Source organism: Equus przewalskii, chromosome 7 (assembly GCF_037783145.1).
Source record: "Equus przewalskii isolate Varuska chromosome 7, EquPr2, whole genome shotgun sequence".
NCBI classification, from domain to species: Eukaryota; Metazoa; Chordata; class Mammalia; order Perissodactyla; family Equidae; genus Equus; species Equus przewalskii.
In genome coordinates, this window is record NC_091837.1 from 76,194,626 (window position 1) to 76,214,667 (window position 20,042).

General features: G+C 40.5%; 1 protein-coding gene across 27 annotated transcripts in view; it reads left to right on the forward strand.

The window, feature by feature from the left end:
- Positions 1-11,347, forward strand: part of WDR7 (WD repeat domain 7) — a 355,090-nt gene extending 343,743 nt beyond the window's left edge. For all 27 annotated transcript variants that reach the window (XM_070627699.1, XM_070627700.1, XM_070627703.1 and 24 more), the window contains 2 exons: positions 2,654-2,758; positions 8,518-11,347. In XM_070627699.1, the coding sequence (XP_070483800.1) occupies positions 2,654-2,758; positions 8,518-8,721 (309 nt within the window). In that variant the 3' untranslated portion in view covers positions 8,722-11,347. The remainder of the gene's footprint in view (positions 1-2,653; positions 2,759-8,517) is intronic.
- The last annotated feature ends 8,695 nt before the right edge of the window (positions 11,348-20,042 follow it).

Here is a 20,042-nt window from a genome sequence, read left to right on the forward strand (position 1 = left end):
GATGCATAGTGGGACCCCAGAGCATGGAAGAAGGTATCTTGAATCAAATATGTTTAATGGAAGGATTGAACTAAATGCTACAAGGGACCAGGAAGGAAATAAGGGAGCCAGGCCCTCTTTTGTGTCAGGGCTTGGATTGGTGAAATGAAGAGCAAATGTCCGGGCCATGGGGGCCACCTCCACTCAACCATGGCTGATGTCACCATGTTCGAACAAAGGCCCAAGACTGCCAGAGCTTCCTGTGTTTCAGGAGAGGGTAGGAATCTTGATTTTACATGATATCTGATGAATTAGAATATGGGCTCAGAAAACATGTTTGAAAAACATTTTGTAAGCCAAACCAAACACATCTACAATCTGGTTTCAGCTTAAGTGTCTTCAGTTTGCAATCTCTGTTATAAAGCAAAGCCTTACTAATCAACTCTCTTAACCATAGAACAGCCTCAGATTGGCTCAGTAGAATTTCAGAGTTTTAGCAGAACTGAATCTTGATTTTAAAAAGAATTAAAGATGCTTTCCCAATGAGGTTATTAAATTGACGTAGTAAGTGGGAATGGCCAGTTTTTCCCTTTCAATTGGTTAACTTTTTTCCCCCGCCTACAACAATTTTCATTCTAGTATACATACTGTTCAGCTGGTTTCTTGCAGTAATTATTCAGCATGCTTACCCTGTTGCTTAATTTAGCACCACATTTGTGGGCTGGTACCATGGTTAGTTACCACGTCTGTTTAATAAAATGCCACAGTCTGAAGTCTGTGTTTCTGGACCGCCTGGTATGCTAACTGATGCTGATTCTAGGGTATATGCTTTGGGGTTTTTTTTGTTTTTGTTTTTTTTAATTAAACAGTGTACTCAAGTAATTGAATTAGGTGATTGCTTATGTTTGTATGGTTATTTTATTTCCAGCGTTATCGAGGTATAATGGACGTATAACATTGTGTAAGTTTAAGGTATACAACATGTTGATTTGATACACTTATATATTGTGAAATGATCACCACCATAGCATTAGCGAACACCTCCATCCCATCACATAATTACCATTTCTGTTTTTGGGGTAAGAACATTTATGATCTACTCTCTTAGCAACTTTCAGGTATATATGTCTGGTCATCTTTAAGTAAGGAGGAGTAGCACAATTATTAATAGTATTTATTGAATTCTTATTATATACATTGTGGAGAGTGTTATATACATTAACTCATTTAATCTTCACAAAGCTCTTTGAGGCAGGTATTATCAATATCGCTATCATCATCATCATTCCTGCTTTATTGACATGAGTAGTCTGAGGTTAAGTAACTTCAAGAACTTGCCCTGGGTCTTGTGGTTAGTAAGTACTGGATCCCAAATGCAACCCAGGCAGTCTGACTCAGAGCAGTGTTCTCTGCCAACCCAGAGCCCAGTTCTATACCAGTATAACATTTTTTCTCTGAGTGCTGGAAAACAGGCATTATTTTGGATCCCACAGTGCCTTGAAAGCCTACCTATAGGAAAGAACAAAATCCAAAGAGCATTGAGGAACATGCTTGTATCCCCATCTCTCTCTCCACCCTCCTTTTCTCATTTTAATCACTCAGATGTGAATTATGAGAAGAGTCTAACTGAAATTTACAATATGTATACCACTGAATCACATAATGAGCCTGATGCTCCCAGCAAGATTCAAGGTTTACAATTCTTCATCAAAAAGTAGCAGATGGAAACAAACCTTCCTGGTATTGTCTTAGTTTAGGGGAACACATTCCCCCATTTCTTTCTAGACAGAGGGAGGAGACCGCCCACAGCTTGCAAGCAGACTGCATATTGGTTAATGTAGTAGAGGTATGGTCTTTAATAGTTGAGTGTAGGGACGTTAATACAATATTATGCTAATTTGCTTAGTATCCCCATGTTTTCGATAACTATTAGTATCATTAAACTTAAGTGTAATTTTTTATTAGTAAAGACCTTTTATCAAAGACCTAGTCTAAAATACTTCCTTTTTTTTTTTAATTCATGGTTAAATCAATGATAGCTATTTGGCAAAGGTTCAAAATTATCCCTGTTAACTTGTTTTTAATAGTATTTGATTTATATGTGGCTCAAACCTCCAACATATGTGCGTATGTATTTTTACTAGTTGCAGCCATATGCATTTAAACACAGTGTTATTGGTGGAAAATGAAGCATAAAACATGAAAAATGTTTAATATGAAGGAGTTGAAATTATAGTGTTTAACTCTTTCCAGAACAGGGATGTCATGATACAGCTTTGATTGTTTTTCATTTCAGATGAGTGACATTCCTGGGTAGATTGGTGATCAGTTTCTTACCTTCCTAATTAATTGTAAAATTATCCCCTCTAATGGACATAAATGAATTCACACATTGGTTTGCCTATTAATATATGCCTTTCCTTTGGACTCATGCTGCCCTCTCAACTACAAGACAGGTAGACTCCTCAGAATAAGATCAAAGCCCCTGCATACATCAGTGAAACAACTTTGGTTGCCTTTCCTGTTTTTCTAACCTGATTTTATAAATAAAATAAAGAGTATAATGGTATCTAATATCCATATCACAACTTGTTCAACACTGAATGCATTTGCATGTGTACATGTAATAGTTCTGTGTAATGTGTACAATTTATGACTCTGCATTTTATTTTAGACAATCCATGGACACAAGGGACCAATCACTGCAGTGGCCTTTGCTCCTGATGGACGATATCTTGCCACCTACTCAAACACTGACAGCCACATTTCTTTCTGGCAGGTAAGCGTAGATGCTGCGGGGTTTTGGCGTATACTGCATGATCTGCTTTTGCTAGGAAAGGCTTCCTGTTGAGCTTACCCGCCAGCCCTCTCTCCTGCCCTCCCTCCCTTCTTTCAACAGATATCAAGTATTTATTGCTTGCTGATTATGTGCCGGATGCTAGCTTGCAGGGTACACTGAGGATGTAATTAGCAGTCTGGGAGGAGGGGGTCGGTTCTCACAGAGCTTTCAGGTCTGAGGCAGACACAGGTAGATAAGTAAGCAATTACAATACAGAGAGGAGCCTGAGGGTAATGTGGTGGGATGGCTTCACAGAGAAAGTGATGTCTGAGCTGAGACGTGATGCTGCTGAGGAAGGGCCCGTGTAACTAGTGGGGAGCAGTGGGTGTTTAGGGAGGGGGAACAGCCATTCAGAGGCAAGCAGGGGCATGGTGTGCTGAAGGCCTGGCCTGAACGGAATTGGGAATTAGAGGAAGCACTGTTCAGGCTGCTAATTGACACAAGGCATTCGGACAACTCTAACAGGGCATAGGGCATAAGGAGAAAAAGCAGCCTCGTGTTAACTTCATGTCCTGTTTATATGATCTCATTTTTGTTTGCATTCTGAATTTTCCACATAATAGTCTCATTCCTAAACTCTCAAAACATTTTTAAAACTCTGAGTATCATTGACTGGCAGTTCATGAGAGTGCCTATGTTTAATTCTGGTGAAAATGAATATTAACTTTAAGCAACTAATTTTTTCACTAGAACTTGTTTCATCCTCAGTGATTAATCTCCGTCCCATCTTCTTTTTAATTACCTTTCTCCTCATAATTACAAAAAAATTATACATTACCAGCTCCCCCCCAAAAAAGTTAATTTAAAATTTTGTTGTTACCTTTACTTTCCTAGGATGCAAGTATGTTTTATGAGAATCAGTTTATTGCTTGGAAAGCTAAAAAAAAACAAATACAAGTTTAAACGAGACTTCGGCACAGCTTGATGCTGGTTTTTAAAAAATCAATAGCTAATAAAATGTAAAACAGATACAATGAATTGTTTAATTAACAACATGCTATTAAAGCATGACAATTTCCAAATCTGTCACAGACTTTTTCTGCTCTTCATCTAATTTAGTTTTCCAGTGTATTTTCTCATTATCCTTTCTTCCAGAATGTATCTCCAGCATCTTAATTAGCTCAGATTAAACTCTTTTCCTTAGAGATCTCACCCAGTCTTCATTTTTCCTGGGAGGTAGCCACAGGACTTGTGATTTTACTGCTGAAGTCCCACAGTGAGTCCGTTGGGTGGCTATAAACTGGACTCTTGCAGCAACGGCTCTTTAAAGAGACTCCCTACCAACTGTTTGTTCTGCTAACAGTGGAATGCCTAACACAGTGGTCTCTGCTACACCAACTGTACTTTGACACCAGTTTTCCCGATTTACTCTTCACTTGAAATCCCAAAGGAGTGCTCATGGAAAGCTCCAAGCATTCAGCGTGTGTTTGGTGTTGAAGTGCGAGGTACCAACCTGTGCTCTGGGGAGACGAAGTCAGCAAGTGGGGGTCCCTGCTTTCAGGGAGCTTGTGTTCTGTCCATGTTTTCTTCTTTGGAATAAACGAAAACAAATCTCTTTTTTGTTCAACTTTTTTCCTGCTAAGAAAATGTAATTCCTTATATAAAGGAATACCTCCTAAATTAGCCAGATTTGAAACTTTCCAGTATTTTCCTGAATTTCTAAGTGGCAAGCCTTTTCCCCTAATCTCGATCTTCAGGATTCTATTTGAATATGTTCATTCCTTCCTTGAATATTTTTCTGTTTTTATCAGAGTTTCTGCTCAGCTCATTGATGGAATTATGGTTAGCATCTTTCGTACCCCAGAGATCAAGGTCGTTCATTAGATGATATCATTTTGAAATACCTTTCGTCTCCCAGTTCTCCTCTCAGGCTCCTGCTGTTGTCTCTGGGCTCTGCCAAGGACACTTACACCCATGGCCATTACTTGTTGCTTTGCACGCAGTGGAGCCACGGCACACTCCCTTAGTCCATCCACACGCTCATCTTCTCCAGGGGCTGCCTTGTGTTATTTGCACATGTGGGTATTCAGCAGACAGAGCACCAGAGCAACTCAGGCAACTCCCAAGTCTTTCCTGCCTGTAAGCCCAGTGTCAGAATCTGAAACGCAGCCCATTTCTTACTTGCCTCAGTTATACCTAGCGTGGTCTTTAAATTTACATGGAAGGCACAGAAACATTGTTTCAGCCTCATCAAGAAAATATAATAAAACCTCTTCCAGAAGTATAGCGGTTTTTATTTGAATTAAAGAGAGTCCAAAAAGCAGTGTTGGCTGTACTGCTCTCTTCAAATGGGCTTTGCTGATTTATTTAGATACATTTTGTTTAGTTCTAATGATGTATGATAATACTTTTGTATTATTCCAGTAAATGTACTATAATATATTTTGAAAACTTAATGAAGTCTTATTAATACAGAACCTTACAACAGCTATCAGCTATTAAAATCTGTGCTGAGAAATGAGTGTTAATGAGAAATATTGGTTGAATAATTATTCAAGTGAGACTTAGTAAAAGGTTTGTGTGCAGCATTACTTACACTGAGAATAGCATTAAAACACTTCCTGTTTTGATGAATTACGTCTGTATGTGTTCAGAAAATAATTTTCACAGACTTGTTTCGTGAAGCATTATTTTTAAAGGAAAAGGAGAAGCCATAGTTGCATTTTAGTTAGTTTATGTACTCGGCTATTGAATGATATACTTGGCAACCTTTCAAGCCCTTTGAGACTCCAACAGCATTTTCCTACAATTTGAATATTTCACTTCAGTGTCTCCATTGGTATTTGAACAAGGAGAGTTTAATAATGGAATACAACCATAATTCTCTCACTTAAATTTTACCACTACCTTCCAACAAATGTGTCCTCTTTTAGAAATGCTAATAATAAATTAGGTGGATATTGATTTCATTTATTTTTATTTATTCCATCATACAATACTATTCAGTCATTTAAAAAGGATGATGTAAATATATAATTGTTAACATAAAAAGATTGCCCTCAACATTTTATTGAATGAAAAAAAGCAGATTGTGAAACTACCTTTGAAATGAGCCTGTTTATGTAAAATCCCTTAAAACTGCTTCTCCTCGCGTATATACAGACTTGGAGGTCTGGAAAGATTACAAAATGTTAGTGATTGGCTCTGGGAAGTGAGCTCTTGGGATTTTCTTTCTTTTTTATACTTCTTTTATTATTTGAATTTGCCAAAATGAGTATTTCTTATATTTGTAATTGAGAAAAACATTAATGTTACCAAATATTAAAATTCCAGCTAGTTTTCATTCATTTAAGACTCGAATTCCCCTTACTTTAGCATAGTTTCTAGCCAGTCACTGGTCAAGAAAACATTGAATAACAAAATGATTAATTGTTTCAATGAGCGTTCTTTAAGCATGTTGGAAAAATTAATACTCACCCTTACTGCCTCAGATTCATCTCTAATTTGAAGAGGTCACAGGGAAAGGATGGTCTGAGAAGCAACAAATAATAGTTAGTATGAAGGTCTTCATCGTTCCGTCTGTGTGCAGCTGTAATAGTTATATACCATACAGACTTTCACGTAGCCCTTTTCTGGGGCAGGAAGACTGTTTGACCCTACTAAAGGCATTTATCAATCAATTTGTCAAATGATTTATCAATCATCAGAGGGATGGCTCAGCTTGTAAGGGGCACCCAGCTTATAATAATGGACTTTTCAAAATCTCTCCATCTGTAGCATTCAATAAGATATTCCCTCTTTAGTCCTCAACCCATTTCTTGTACATGGCTAAATTTGAAGGAAAGAATTGAAAATAAGGAAGTGTCTGAACATGTTGGATACCCCTAGCATTTTGAGCCACCAGCAGAAATCAAGCTTCATACACATTTCCATAGAAAATCCATAGAGAATGAAAGATACTTTGTAGTTATTTATCAACTGAGAAAATTAGATTTTTTAAAAGCACAGGATGCCTGTTGATGCCCATTAATTTTAACCAGCAATTTTCTGGATCATTTAGATCTGTGCTGTAAGAAGACTAAATTATTATGTACTGTTACTTTTTGTACAAGAGAACTATCAAATCAAGCTTACCATCATTATTTATATTTAAACTGTTTGGGAGCCTCCAGAAAGCAATAAGGCATTGATTTTTGTCTCTTATGGAGTTTCTGGAAAAAGAAGAGAAGGAAGCAAGGAAAGAGGCTCTTGGAAGATGATAGTAAGGCACTGCCTGGCTTTAAATGTGATCTGAACTTTAACAGAAAGAGTTAATGATAACCATACATTTGGTTTTAAAATGTGACCTCGTACACTAGTGATTTTTTTTCACCTCTGTGTTGTGTTCGGCACTATTATTAATGCAGGAAAATCAGTAACATTAGTCATCTTAAAAGGGTTATTACTCAAGATGATTTAAATTGTGAAAATGTCAGTGGAGCCTGCACGCATCCTGCTAGAGATGCTATGATTTACGCCCTCTGACACCATCCTGCTGCTGAGAAGGGCCAGAGAAAGGAATGGCTTGTATTTTGCCCTGATCCAAATGCAGAGCATGATATCAGCAATAGCACATCTTAAACGTCCTAGGATTTGCCAGGGTTTCCACTGTCAACCATTCGTATACATTGGATCCTAATCTGCATGCTTCACACCAATCCCCAGAATGTTACACATTTAGACGGAGGTGTTACTGGGGAGAAGAATTGGAAATGAAAATTAGTGCAAAGAAAAATATTATTTCTGAGGCCTCTTTCTTGATTTTTAGTGTGCTTTCCATGTGATTTGCAATAGCACAAAAGATGTATATTGAAACAAATGTTAAGTGATATTTCGAACGTAAGGAGTCTTCAGACTCTGTTGCTGAGATACGAGTTCACTGAGATTACGGCCGTTCAGTGTTTAGCACTTTGACCTGAATGCCTAGTTGTTCATGAGCCATAATTTCCATGTCTTTTTTCATTTATGGGAATGAATTAAGAGAACTTAAAATTCAAATCAAATTCAGGAAAGCCACCAAAAAAGTAGAAATCACCAGCTCATAAAAATGTATTGCCAGTAGTGTTGTATACTCTCTTTAGCATGGTAGCAAAACAGTGAGCCACGCATACTGTGTTGAGATGCAAGCTGATTTTGGCTTTTCCCTTCAAAATAAACTAGAGCTTTAAAAAAAAAGAACAGCAGGTGAGGAGGGAAGGTGTTGGTCCGTGGGGATGGGGAGGGGTTAGGTTTTGATCTTTGGCCCTGTAGCCTGTCACGCTGTTGACTGCTTGACTTTGCTTCATTTTCTTTAACTATAAGTCCCAAAACTTGACTTCGCGCACTCATCCTTCGAGGGTACAGTTAGCACTGTTGTTAAAGAACAAAAGGGTCTGCGGTTTGAAATACGCGCAATCTCCAAATATCTGATTGAACCCTTTTATTAGCATGTGTAATTCAACCCCCTTCTTAAAGACGGATGGACTTTTCCTGCTGTCAAGTTCTAGCCACAAAGTGAAGTTTCTCTGGATTTATGCATTTACTATAACAGCATCAGAACAATTTCAAATACACTGAAAGGAGCCCTTTAGAAGGGAAGAATAAACTCTCAGATGAACATGAATAAGCATTGTGGAGGAAAAGTGGCCCGAAGTGTGTGTCACTTGAACCACTCTGTGGTGGGGATAGGGAAATGATTCTTTAAATGACACGTGTGCTCTCATGTCCCTGTGTCCCTCCAGATGAATACCTCACTGTTGGGAAGCATCGGCATGCTGAACTCGGCACCTCAGCTGCGCTGTATTAAAACCTACCAGGTGCCCCCCGTGCAGCCGGCTTCCCCTGGCTCGCACAACGCGCTCAGACTGGCCCGGCTCATCTGGACTTCCAACCGCAACGTCATCCTCATGGCCCACGACGGGAGGGAGCACCGCTTCATGGTCTAATGCTGCTGTCTGCTGCCTTGACTGCTGCTTAGTTCTTTCAATCCTCTAGGCCGAGATTCCTCTGTCCTTGCTCTCACTGGATCATTCCCCAGTGCCTGCCCGCACCAGTGTCATCCAGGGGTGCGGCCGGGTCTGTGTCACTTCTGCATGGTTCTTGGGGACAGATTCCTGCTCGTGCCACCTATTGATTCAGAGGCAAGCACACATCGCTCTGCAGGATGTGGCCGTTCTGTCACTAGGTCATTTTTCCCAGCTGGAGAGGGAGGGGAAGCCAGCGGTCCTGGGAACGCTCCTGTTGCTTGGTGCACTAGGAGCCCGAAAATCAATAAACACTGTGATTGCACTCTCAGCCCAGATCAGCATTTTCTTCAAGCTAAACACCCCCCCCCCCCGAAGTGCTGCCTGAACCTGGTGCTTTTGACGTTGAGTTCTGAGGTAATGTGGCAGTCCTAGTCATCAAAATTATTTTCCTTTGATTTCCTAAAACATGCTATTGTTTACCAAAAAGATTCTGTGTATACTTGGGTTTTTTCTTCTGGTAATTGCTAGCAAATTACTCAATCCAATTTCGTAGGACTTAGCTGCTACCTTCTTTATTAATACCTAACCAATTTGAGATTAATATTTGAGAAATATACAAAAAAAATTTTTCCTCATGGAGAATACAGTTTCCCAGACACCTAATCTTCTAAAATGCTCATATCCTGCTAAGTGATAGTGTATTTAGTAGTTTGAAATAGAAATCATCACTGTTAGGATCTAGTTAATATAATTATCCAGCCGCTATAACTAATCTCTTAAATGGACTTTTGTAACAAAGAACCAAGTTTGAAAGTATAGCATATACCTAAAATGAAAACTCTTGTGTCTGTTGCTACAGATCTTTTTAAGAAAGAGTTTACCCCTTCCTTCCAGAGACTTCATGGACCTGCAGTTGCCCTGTGTACGAACTGTGCCAGTTATCATGTAGTAATTATAATTCAGCCTTCAAACTACTCCTGATCAATTAAAGAAAAACTAAAACTAAGACAGGATTTCTTTTAAACAAATATCCTAGAAAGTCAGTAACTACGGCACAAGCATCCAGGAGTGTCTATAAACACGTGAAGGCTCTCAGTCAGTCTGACCAAACGCTGCAGTGAGGGTGTTGCCCACGCTTCAAAGCAAGCTTTAAGTAGGTTGCTTTCTTCTCCTTTTGTCAAATTATGCCAGTTCTTGCTCATAGTAATGGAAAAAATATCATCAAACAATATTTTGTATAAATTGCTCCTAACAAACCTTGATCTGTGGATAGTTGGGGATTTGGTTGGTTAGTTGGTTGGTTGATTGTTGATTGGTTGGTTAGTTGGGCAAATATTGTTTATTAAATGCAAAAATAGAAAATTATTTATTAAATTCAGAGAAAATATGTAGAATTTACAGAGGAACCAAAATGATAATGGGAGCATTTAATTTAAAAGGCATAGATTGTCAGAGTTTATGTAATATACAAAAAAGTAGGATCACAGGCCAGGAACAAATACATCTGTTATTTTATTGAAACAGATTTTTAAAGAAAATGTTAAGAAATTAAGACCAATAGAATGTCCCTTTCATATTGATATGAAGTATGTTCTTTCCGTTGATGGCACACCTGTACTATTCCTTGGTTTTAGACTTTGGGTGTTCTTTCAAAAGTGAATTTATGCCACATGCATGTACATTGTATTTATAAAGATTATATATGTAGTTTGCAAGGAAGAAACAACTATACAGTGTAGACTTATTTGTTTGGTGAACATGCTGTTGTGTTTGATGCAGCTAGAGAAACCTGAGGTAAACCAAAGGTGTCGTCGGTTTTTCCAGTGGGCTCCCACGTCTTCTGGATACCCAGCACATGTTTACTTTGTGAACTTAAATGGGGGTTAATTTATTCTATAGGCTGTTTTGGAATGATGAAGTAAAAGTAGACCTTAGAGATTTTTTAAAACAAAATGTTCAATGCATCAGGAGGAAGCTGTGAGACCGGGAGGCAGGCCACCACAAATGCATGGATGGCGCTCAGCACACAGACTTAGGACAAAGCTGTGAGGCCTGAAGGAGCAGAATCCCTGGGCACTGGGCATAGGCCAGCCTGTGACACATTCTGTCTGCATAGGCAGCCAAAATTAATTGGCCAATAGAATATTATGATTGTAAACTCTGGGGTGGATGATATTTGATAGTTAGACAGATACCTCTAACTGCTAGACTAATATTTGCATTCTTGTCAACACAAATCTCTCCTTGGCTATTTTGGACAACCACCGTCCCAAACTTCATCACAGCTTAGATTTCTCAGCACTAAGGTAAACTTTGTATTGTCATCCCAGTGTACGCTTTTACTGTTTTACTGATTTCATTGGCAGTGTATTTGGACCTGTCCTTGTAAATGTAGAGACATATGTGGTTTCATTGGTAATTTGCAAGCAAAAGATGACATGGCGTGACACCTGTATGAAAATGTAATGATTGAACTCTGTGTACAGCAAGTGAATTAAAATGTCTGCCTCTCAAGACATTTCTTGATGACTGCACCAATAGATTCTATACGTGCTGAATGTCCCTGTGTACATATGTGTGTTAAATAAAACTGAATTGTACTGAAGATTGTTTTTCTCATTAAAAACATTGTTCACTCTTCTTAAACATTCTCAGCTGAAATCCATATGCTTTCTCCCCCACCTCTCTTTGGAACCAAATTAAGCCTTCTATTTCCATCTAATTATTCATTTCCCTGGAGAGCTAGCTGCATGAAAGTGAAACTTGTTCACAGAGGACAATAGAACAGTAGAGAAGGAAGTCCTTTTCCAACAAAGTGCAAGTGTGAACCAGAGAAACACTCCTACCAGAAACTCAACAGCACCCTCTGTGGTTTGGGCAAGGGAATTGCATGCATGTTGCTTTATCTTCACCCTAAATGGATTATTAATTGTACCAAATTATATCTTGTCAGATTTGATGACATAGGTTGGCTGCCCAAGGTGGGAGGTTGGGCTGAGATCATTAAAGTCATTTCACTTAATACTCAGTTTGGAGTTGAATTCAAATCCCTGAGGTAAATGGTGTGATTGGTTTTCAGAAAAAGCAAAAGTAACAAAATAGGTCATCATTGTTCACAGAAGGTTATATGTGTAAGTAGTGAATGTATTTTAATTTTCAAATAAGAATATAGAACAACTGGAATTGAATCAGTCGTCAAGTAACAGTATAATTTTCTTTAGGAAATAGATAACCATTCAAGGAATTGGCTGCAGCATCCTTGGCCCTATTCAGATGCCCAGTATCCATCCCAGGAATTGTTTTAACATCTCCCAATGACTTAAATGTATCCTTTATAGGGAAAATAGGGGCAGTAACAGTTCTATATGATTGGTGATCGCATAAACTGATCAAATGTGGAAAGGGCATGACATTAATAGGAAGGTAAAGCCAAGCAGTGCTGGGTGAACTTTCACCTTTCACCCCTTCGGCTGACTGACAGAGCTGAGTGTTGAACAAAATCAATACTTTGGAGCCAGGAGGGAAATATTTCCAGCCTCTAACTAGAGAATGTATCTTGACAAGGCCAAGATAATCCAAGCTGCACAAGAGAAAGAGAAAAGAAGACTCATTTTTAAAGCTTGACACTTCAAGGTGTTTTTGTACAATGGTTTAGAGATCGTCAATACATACAAATACCAAAGGTCAAAAAGAAAAGCCAGAAGAATTTCAAAAATTAGATGTTCAGTTCTTCTGGCTGTTTACAAGCTAAAAAATACTACAGAGAGGTTTGTGCTTGTAATTGTCGTTTAAATGAACCGAGCTCACCATTGTGTGCTTTGAGATTATCGTCTCGCTTTAATCAAACTTTAAATTTTATAGGAGCAGCACCATGAATATTGAATGCCTAAAGAAGTGGCTAGACTTCTTGTTTCTGTTCATTTTTTCTTGGACGTGAATTGTTTTTTGAGTGGTTACATCATTTTGTGCTGACATCTCAGAATCTTGTTTTTTGATTCGTCTTGATCCTGCTGTGATGACATCGTAAATCATAGATCCTCCTTCACATTTGGTCCAATCATATGCATGAGAAAAGAGTTCTTGTACCTTTGGAACTTGAATTGTCTCTAGTTTCCCAAGTCCCTTCAAGCAAATTACTTTTAAAAGTATTCTAATTAGTTCTCTTCTAAGTGAGAGGCGTATGCCTCTCTAGGAAGTAGACCAGCAAGATTAGATCCATTCATTCTGTGGACAGATACCTCCATCAAATGGATATAGATTCTTCTTTTTCCTACAGATAAGAAAATGAAGAAGTCAAATGGTGCCCATACCTTCCAGCCAAGCTCAGAAGGACAAGAGAATCCTGAGTACTCTGAAGTATCTGAAGTAACCCTCTGTTTGCTCATGGACGCGTAATAGCAGGCCTGTTGTAAACATACCCTAATTATTTGGTGATTAAAATAACAGTGAAAATATAGCCTTAATTTATGTACCTTCTTTCTCATTAAAAAGAAAGGGGCCGGCCCTGTGGTGTAGTGGTTGGGTTCGCATGCTCCACCTCTGCGGCCCAGGTTTGTGGGTTCGGATCCCAGGCGCAGACCTACACCACTAGCCAGCCATGCTATGGCGGTGACCCACAATACAAAGTGGAAGAAGACTGGCACAGATGTTAGCTCAGGGTGAATCTTCCCCAACAACAAGAACAACAAATGCCACTCTATTCTGAGAAGATAGATCTGGCTGGAGATTTTTAGTTTTGTTTGTTTCAAAAGGAGAACACAGCCAGCCAAGACTCCTCGATAATTCTGAAATTTCCCAGAGAAGGTCAGGAATCTAGCACATGCCTGATTTGTAGTAGATATCAAGTAAATATGCATTGCATTTCTTAAATCCGTGAGATTATGCCTGTAAAATGTTTGCAAGAGCAGCACATAGTAAAAGGCTCTCGATAAATGTGAGCTAATATTTTAGTAGACATTTAGAAGTCCTTATTGAGCATGGATAAATGAGATTGTAAATTACTTGTGTTCTTTGGAAAACATTGGGTTTTTGTACTGTGTTGTGTTTTTATCTCTATCTAGACTCCAATAATATGTCTGGACATCTTAGCTAAAAGGAAGTGTCTGTAGGTCTACCTGCATTCACGAGGCTCTTTGCCGTGTTGCAATGTGTTACCATCTTGTTTCTCACCAAAATTTCTAGACACTGAGGAAATGCCAAAATATATGCCAGTGGATGGGACTGGTTGATTATAGGTATTGAAGTTATGACTGATTCTTCCAAAAGAAACTAGTTTACCACATTAAATTTAGGACTCATATTAGCATCAGGGATGACTGAATTATTTAAATGAGTATCTTAAAAATATGCATTTATCAGGATTGAACAAAACTCTGGACAAAGTATTACAGGGTAGGTTTAATGAAATCACCAAAGCAAAGAAACTAAATATGTAGATTCTGCAGTCAACATTTCTTGTTTCGACAATTGTCAAAATCACTTAACACTTCAGTTTACTCAAATGTGAAATGTATTGTCTAAAACTTGGCCCACTCAGTAGCATTTTAAGTTTTAGTGAAAATTTATGAATAATTTAAAGATACCACAATGCAACATTTTTATTCAGTCTGCAAGCATTTACTGAATCTTAGTATATGCCAAGCATACGTTCTGTATTCTGTTTTCCTCTCACTGATGAGCTCACAATCTAGCAAAGGACCATAGCACTATGGAATAAGTGCTAAAAACAGAGATGGGCAAGAGCTGTGAGAATAAAAGGAGTGATTAACTCTGGTGGGGGAGTGTCAAGTTAGGTTTCAGAGAGAGGAAGCATTTGGTCTGGGCCTTGAAGAATAAACAAATTAATTAGGAAGATAGAGGGAAGGTAATGAGGTAGGAATTTATGGAAGTCTAAATTATGTGATCTGAACTTACATAAACTACTTCAAACCTACAACTTATGAGGCATTTGGTGGGCACTACCGACAATATAGACGGCTCTTCACTTAATACAACTACAAAAGACAAGACTCTTGGGCCAAAAGGCACCAGAGATCTTGAAGTCAAAAACCCTTAAAAAGAAATTTAGGGCAAAAACCCTAATAAAATATTTCTTTGACTTTCATTAGTTTTCCAGATTTCATTTTGTTGTTGTTATTTATGCTTTAAAAATTTTATACATCCTCTTATCCGATATTCTGGTACGTAGATAGCATGGTGTGTTGGATGCCTGCCATGCGCACTGCCTGGATTCCCACTGCTCCAATTCCCACTCTAGGACTGGAGCATTTATTCCCCCGGTTGCTGGGAGTGTTGGTGTCTAATAGCTCTGTGCTGAGTCCTTCCCTGGACATTGCCTCACAGCCAGAGAGCTCCAAGGTGATGCTCCCTCTCCTGGGTGCAGCCACATCCAATGCTGAGTCAGGGAGGAGGTATAAAGGCCCAGGCCCTAGCTGTTTGAGAACAACTTCGGAGGGCCATCCCAGCTCCAGGATGCCCCTTGGGATTGGCTGAAGCTTTTATGAACTACGCTGCAGTCCAGCTTCTCCCTCTGCCCAGTCCTGTTTCCTTCACTCCACTACAGTGTTGATCCTGACAACACTGCTCCATAAATTTCCTCTATGCAGGTCTCTATCTCATAGTCTCCAACCCAGAGAACCCAGTCTATGGCAGTTGGTACCAAGCATGGCCTGAGATTTGAGATTTGGGAATTTGAGAGCTGGGTCACCCGCTGAGCTACTGGCAATGAGGATCCCATCACTGGTGATTGGTGATCATGGATAGCCTCTGACATGCTGGGGCCATGCAAGTGTTAAAACTTTCATGGATGGTGAATTAGGCTGGCATTCTGATGGAAGGGGACGCACTGGGGGGTGCAGTGTGGCATGTGTTTGAGAAGTAAAGGAAAATAGAAATTATAAGGATAATGGACTTGGATGGCTGTTGCTGGGCACACTGAAAAAAGATGATGAAAAGCTGAGGGTGATTAATCCCCAATTAAGGTTTAAATGTGAAAGCCAGAGAGACTGCTTGGCAGCATCAAGGGAGAGCCTCATCTCCTGCAACTGAACATAAACTGAGGATTAGGCCCAGGACTTGTTTTGTGAAGCAGAGTTCCAGAGGAGGCTGAAGAGTTAGGCTCCAAAGGTTTGCCACTCCAAGGTCAGAGCCCCGATTGAGATGGATGGGGCTATCTGGGCTGATGCAATTGAACAATCCTTGAATCCCCAGATTCCAGCGAACCCTCCTGGCCTGCCTAAGTGGCCCACTCCTTTGCTTGAGGATGATGTAGAGGGCTCTCCCTTGCAAACACACGCATGCCCCCCACCCTCTCTCCCTGCCATCAGACCAGTTAGCTAAGGTTCACTCACAGTAGAACCTGGCTGCAGAAGTACTTGGGCCTGCTGAGAGAAGAAAAGAACTAGATCCTGCGGGAGCTCTAGGACCAAGCCAGCATGCACCTGCAGAAACTGGGAGAATTATGGGACTGAATTCTGGGGGTGCTGGGTCACAGGGAGACACTATAAAGTGAGACAAAGGAGCATTTATTGATATGGGATTTAATGCCCTCGCAAGGACCCAGGACAAGTTACTAACCTGCTGCTCAGCTTGGAGAAAATGGTGGTCAACACGAAGTTGGGAAGAAATGCCAGGACTGCCATGGCGAATGGTGGTGGAAAGAAAGAAAAAGCTAAGAGTGGTCGAACACTGGAGAAGATAAGCGATGTAAAACCAGAAACCACCAGATAACTGCTCTGTGAGAAAGGCCAGAGGACATTCTGTTTACCAGGCAATAAGGAATATGCTAGTGAGAATGTGCTGTGCCCCATCACTGTAGGCCAGGGCTGAGGATAGAAGATGCCCTTACAGAACGGGCTCCTGATCACAATGGGGACGATAGGATCCTGAAATAATAGAGACCCAATGGGTGCAAATATCATAATGAACAGCAAGATTGGAGTGCAGAGGAGCCTGAATGGCTGAGATCTTTAGAAATGAATAAAACATGTCATCCCTAGGGCAGCCAACGGGGGCTCAATCTATGCAACCTTAAAAAATCAAAAATTGGTAACAGGAGGCTGAAGGCAACTGCCCCCTAAAAAGTCAAAATCCCTTGACTAGTTTGTAGACCTGAAGGGTATGGTTATCAGGAGTTCAGACCCCTCATGGGTGAGGATCTGGGTTAGCTGACAGAAATCTGCCAAGATTAGTAGAGCTTTCTGCCGAGGGAAAGGGGAGCTTAGAATGGATACCAAAGAAGACAATGTGTATTGGTGGTGGCTTGGAGATCTGCTGCAACGTCAAGGGTTGTAGTTTGTCCCACTAATATTTCTAAATTCCCTCCAGAATCCTAGAAGAGCTGCTCCCAGAATTTATTCAAAGCAAGTGGCTCTGAGTGGGGCAAAGGGTGACTGTGGTGGATGCTGGGGCCCTAGGCGCTGGATTGTTGGCTGTTGACATCTCTCAGTTGACAGTCCTCAGAATTGCCTAGGCTGAAGACAGCCAGTTTTCTCAAGGCCCCACCCTTCTCCCCAAAGGCAGCTGCCTCCAATACCTGGTCATTGGGGTACAAAGATTCACCCCTCCTTGCCTCAGTTTGGGGCATCTCTGAAGGGCCACCCGAGCTTCACAGCTGCTGGTGGGTTTTGCCTGTGTTTTATTCTTCAACCCAGAACAAAGTGCTCACTTTTAAAAAGTGAAGAGGAGAGGTGAAAGGGAACTGACGTTTCTAAATACGTATTTTGTGCCAGACACTATACTAACTTCATTCATTATTCTGCTGAATTCCTAATCCAAAAAGCCATGAGTTATTATCTCCTTTATGCAGATGAAAAAATTGCAGGTCTTGTAAGACAAATGATCAAGATCACATAGCTAATAAAAGGCATATCTAGTATTTAAGTCCCACACTGTCATCAAGGCCCAACCTTCTCTGTTCTTCCAAGGTCCCTCAAATGGCAGGAGATGAGAAGCCAGCCGTCGGGGCCGGCCAGCCAGCCTCTTTTGGAAGCAGAAGGAAATGTAGTAGAATAGAAAAGGTTCGGGTTCATTTAAGCCATAAAAGCTATTATTTTTTTCCTTTGGATTTATGGCCATTGTGCCAAATTTTAAAAGGACTGTAATTATGTTGATTCTCAAGTGTGAATAATCTATCTCACCATGAAATGGTTGAGTTAAAATGTCTGAGCTGCAAAATTTGCTACATTCCACAGAGTGATTTTGTTATAACTCAAGAACCAGTTTTCCCTCTTATGAAATGGCTAACTTTGGGGAAATAGAATTTGATTTACAGAAATGGGCCCTCATTTTCATTGATTACTCAGTAGCGTTTGGAGCTGCTGGCCAATCCTCCTTGAACTGCTCTCTCCCCTTGCCTTCCTGGGGCCACATCTCTCTGACCCCTTCTCCCACTGGCTTTTGCTGCCATTTCTTATTCCTTAGAATACTCTTCTCCAAAGAGCCATTCGCTAATAAGCTGAGAGTCACTTGTATATATATAACACACTCCAGAAACTTAAGATTTTTAAAATGGAATCAAAATCAAATTTTCAGGAAGCTCCCAGGCAGACAGAAGAAGTACACAACTTATTTACTCCACTTGGCCAGCGTTCACCAAAGCGCCAGCATCACTCAAATTTGGTGCTAAAGTACCTGCCAGGCCCTGACTCCGTGACACGCAAATCTTAGGTCTCTTTCTTAGTGAGTCAAGGGGTCGTCTTGGAAGGTTCAGATGTGCTTCGCCTGTCCCTTTATTGGCAAACATCTGCTCCTGTATCACCCACTTCCTTCCCAGCCCCTCACACTTAGCTTTCTGCTTCTTGTTTCCAAACCTCTTAGAGGAAGCAGGTGGATGAGGTTTCCAGAAAGCATTGAGTGATACACTGCAGTTTACCATTCAGTTTGGCTCTAAATTTCTTAACAGCTGGAGCAGAGGTAAATTAAATAGTCCTAATTATCTGATACAGTGAGGACCCAGTCTGGACATAGGGAAAGACCAAATTTCTTATCCCTATCTTCTGAGTGGAATGTATTGCCTGGTTCTTTAAATAAGAGAATTTGAAGGGAGAAGTAACACATTAAGACCATGTTAGATGTTTGATATATATAATTTCATTTAAGCCTCTCAAAAATCCTACGAGTTAGTCTACAGTCTGTAGGTTAGAAAACTGATACAGCAACAGGTAAGGAACCAGCCTAAGGTCACAGTTAGAGGTGGAGCTAGGATTCTGAGCCAAGGTGCTCTTTCGTCTCATTGACGGCCATTCTCTTCAAGGCCGGTTTTGTAGTAGCTGGAGAGACGTGCTCCATTCTCATATTGACCTCAATAAAAAACCAAGGACCTCAAGATTCAATCTTCGTTTATTTATTCCTCAATGACTCATTGAATGCCTATTATTTTCCAGGCATTTCTAGAGAAGGCTAAATTAATACAGCACAAGCACTCACATAGCTTATGCGTCTTGAAAGCTATCCGGTTAATGTAGTGTACTTTGTGAAGCCCATTATACATATTGCACACACACACACACACAGCGCCCAGTCCTTCTGCCAGTCCAGATTAGAGCGGTTCTCAATGCTTTGCTCAGTCAGTGTCCCCACGGTGGACACAGGCCAGTGCTGGTTCTGGGTGGCTTCCCCTGGCCGACCAGGGCTCTGTCTGCTTTCTTAAGTGCTTCAACTGTCCTTCGCTGGATCCCAGCTGCCTGAATCCCCTGACCCCTGACTTCATTTCTTTTCTTTTTCTCTTCCAGCCCTGTCTCCAGAGCCTCATTCCCAGGATACAGTGATACAATGGGGACACAGAGGAGGAAGGAAAAGAGAAAAGAAACAAGTATCTGGCCCTGGGAATGTGTCCTCTGACTGTAGAGTAATGAGACTGGAGGACCATTAAGACAAACATTCCTTTGAATATATACATTCTGGTAGATTCCAATGAAATTAAACTCATTCATTCCTTCAGGAAATATTCATTGAACATCCGCCATGTGTCAGGCAGTGAACTGCGTGTTGGGATTGCAGTGGTGAAGGACACACTTGTGCTATCTGCCCTTACAGATCCCACATTCTGGTGTGATGGGATGGGGGCTGTGGGGATGAGAGGATAAACCAACCACAAATGAGAACACGAGCTGTGGAGAAAGGAAGGGGAGGGCTGAGACCTGAGAACCAGAGATGGCGCGGCAGAGTCAACGGCGGGTCTCTGAAAGAGGAGAAGGAGCCAGATGGCTGAGGAGCAGGGGACGAGGAAGACCTCCTGGATAAGGAAGTGGCACGTGTGAAGGCCCTGTGGCAGAGAAGAGTGGGACTGAAGGTGGTGAGCC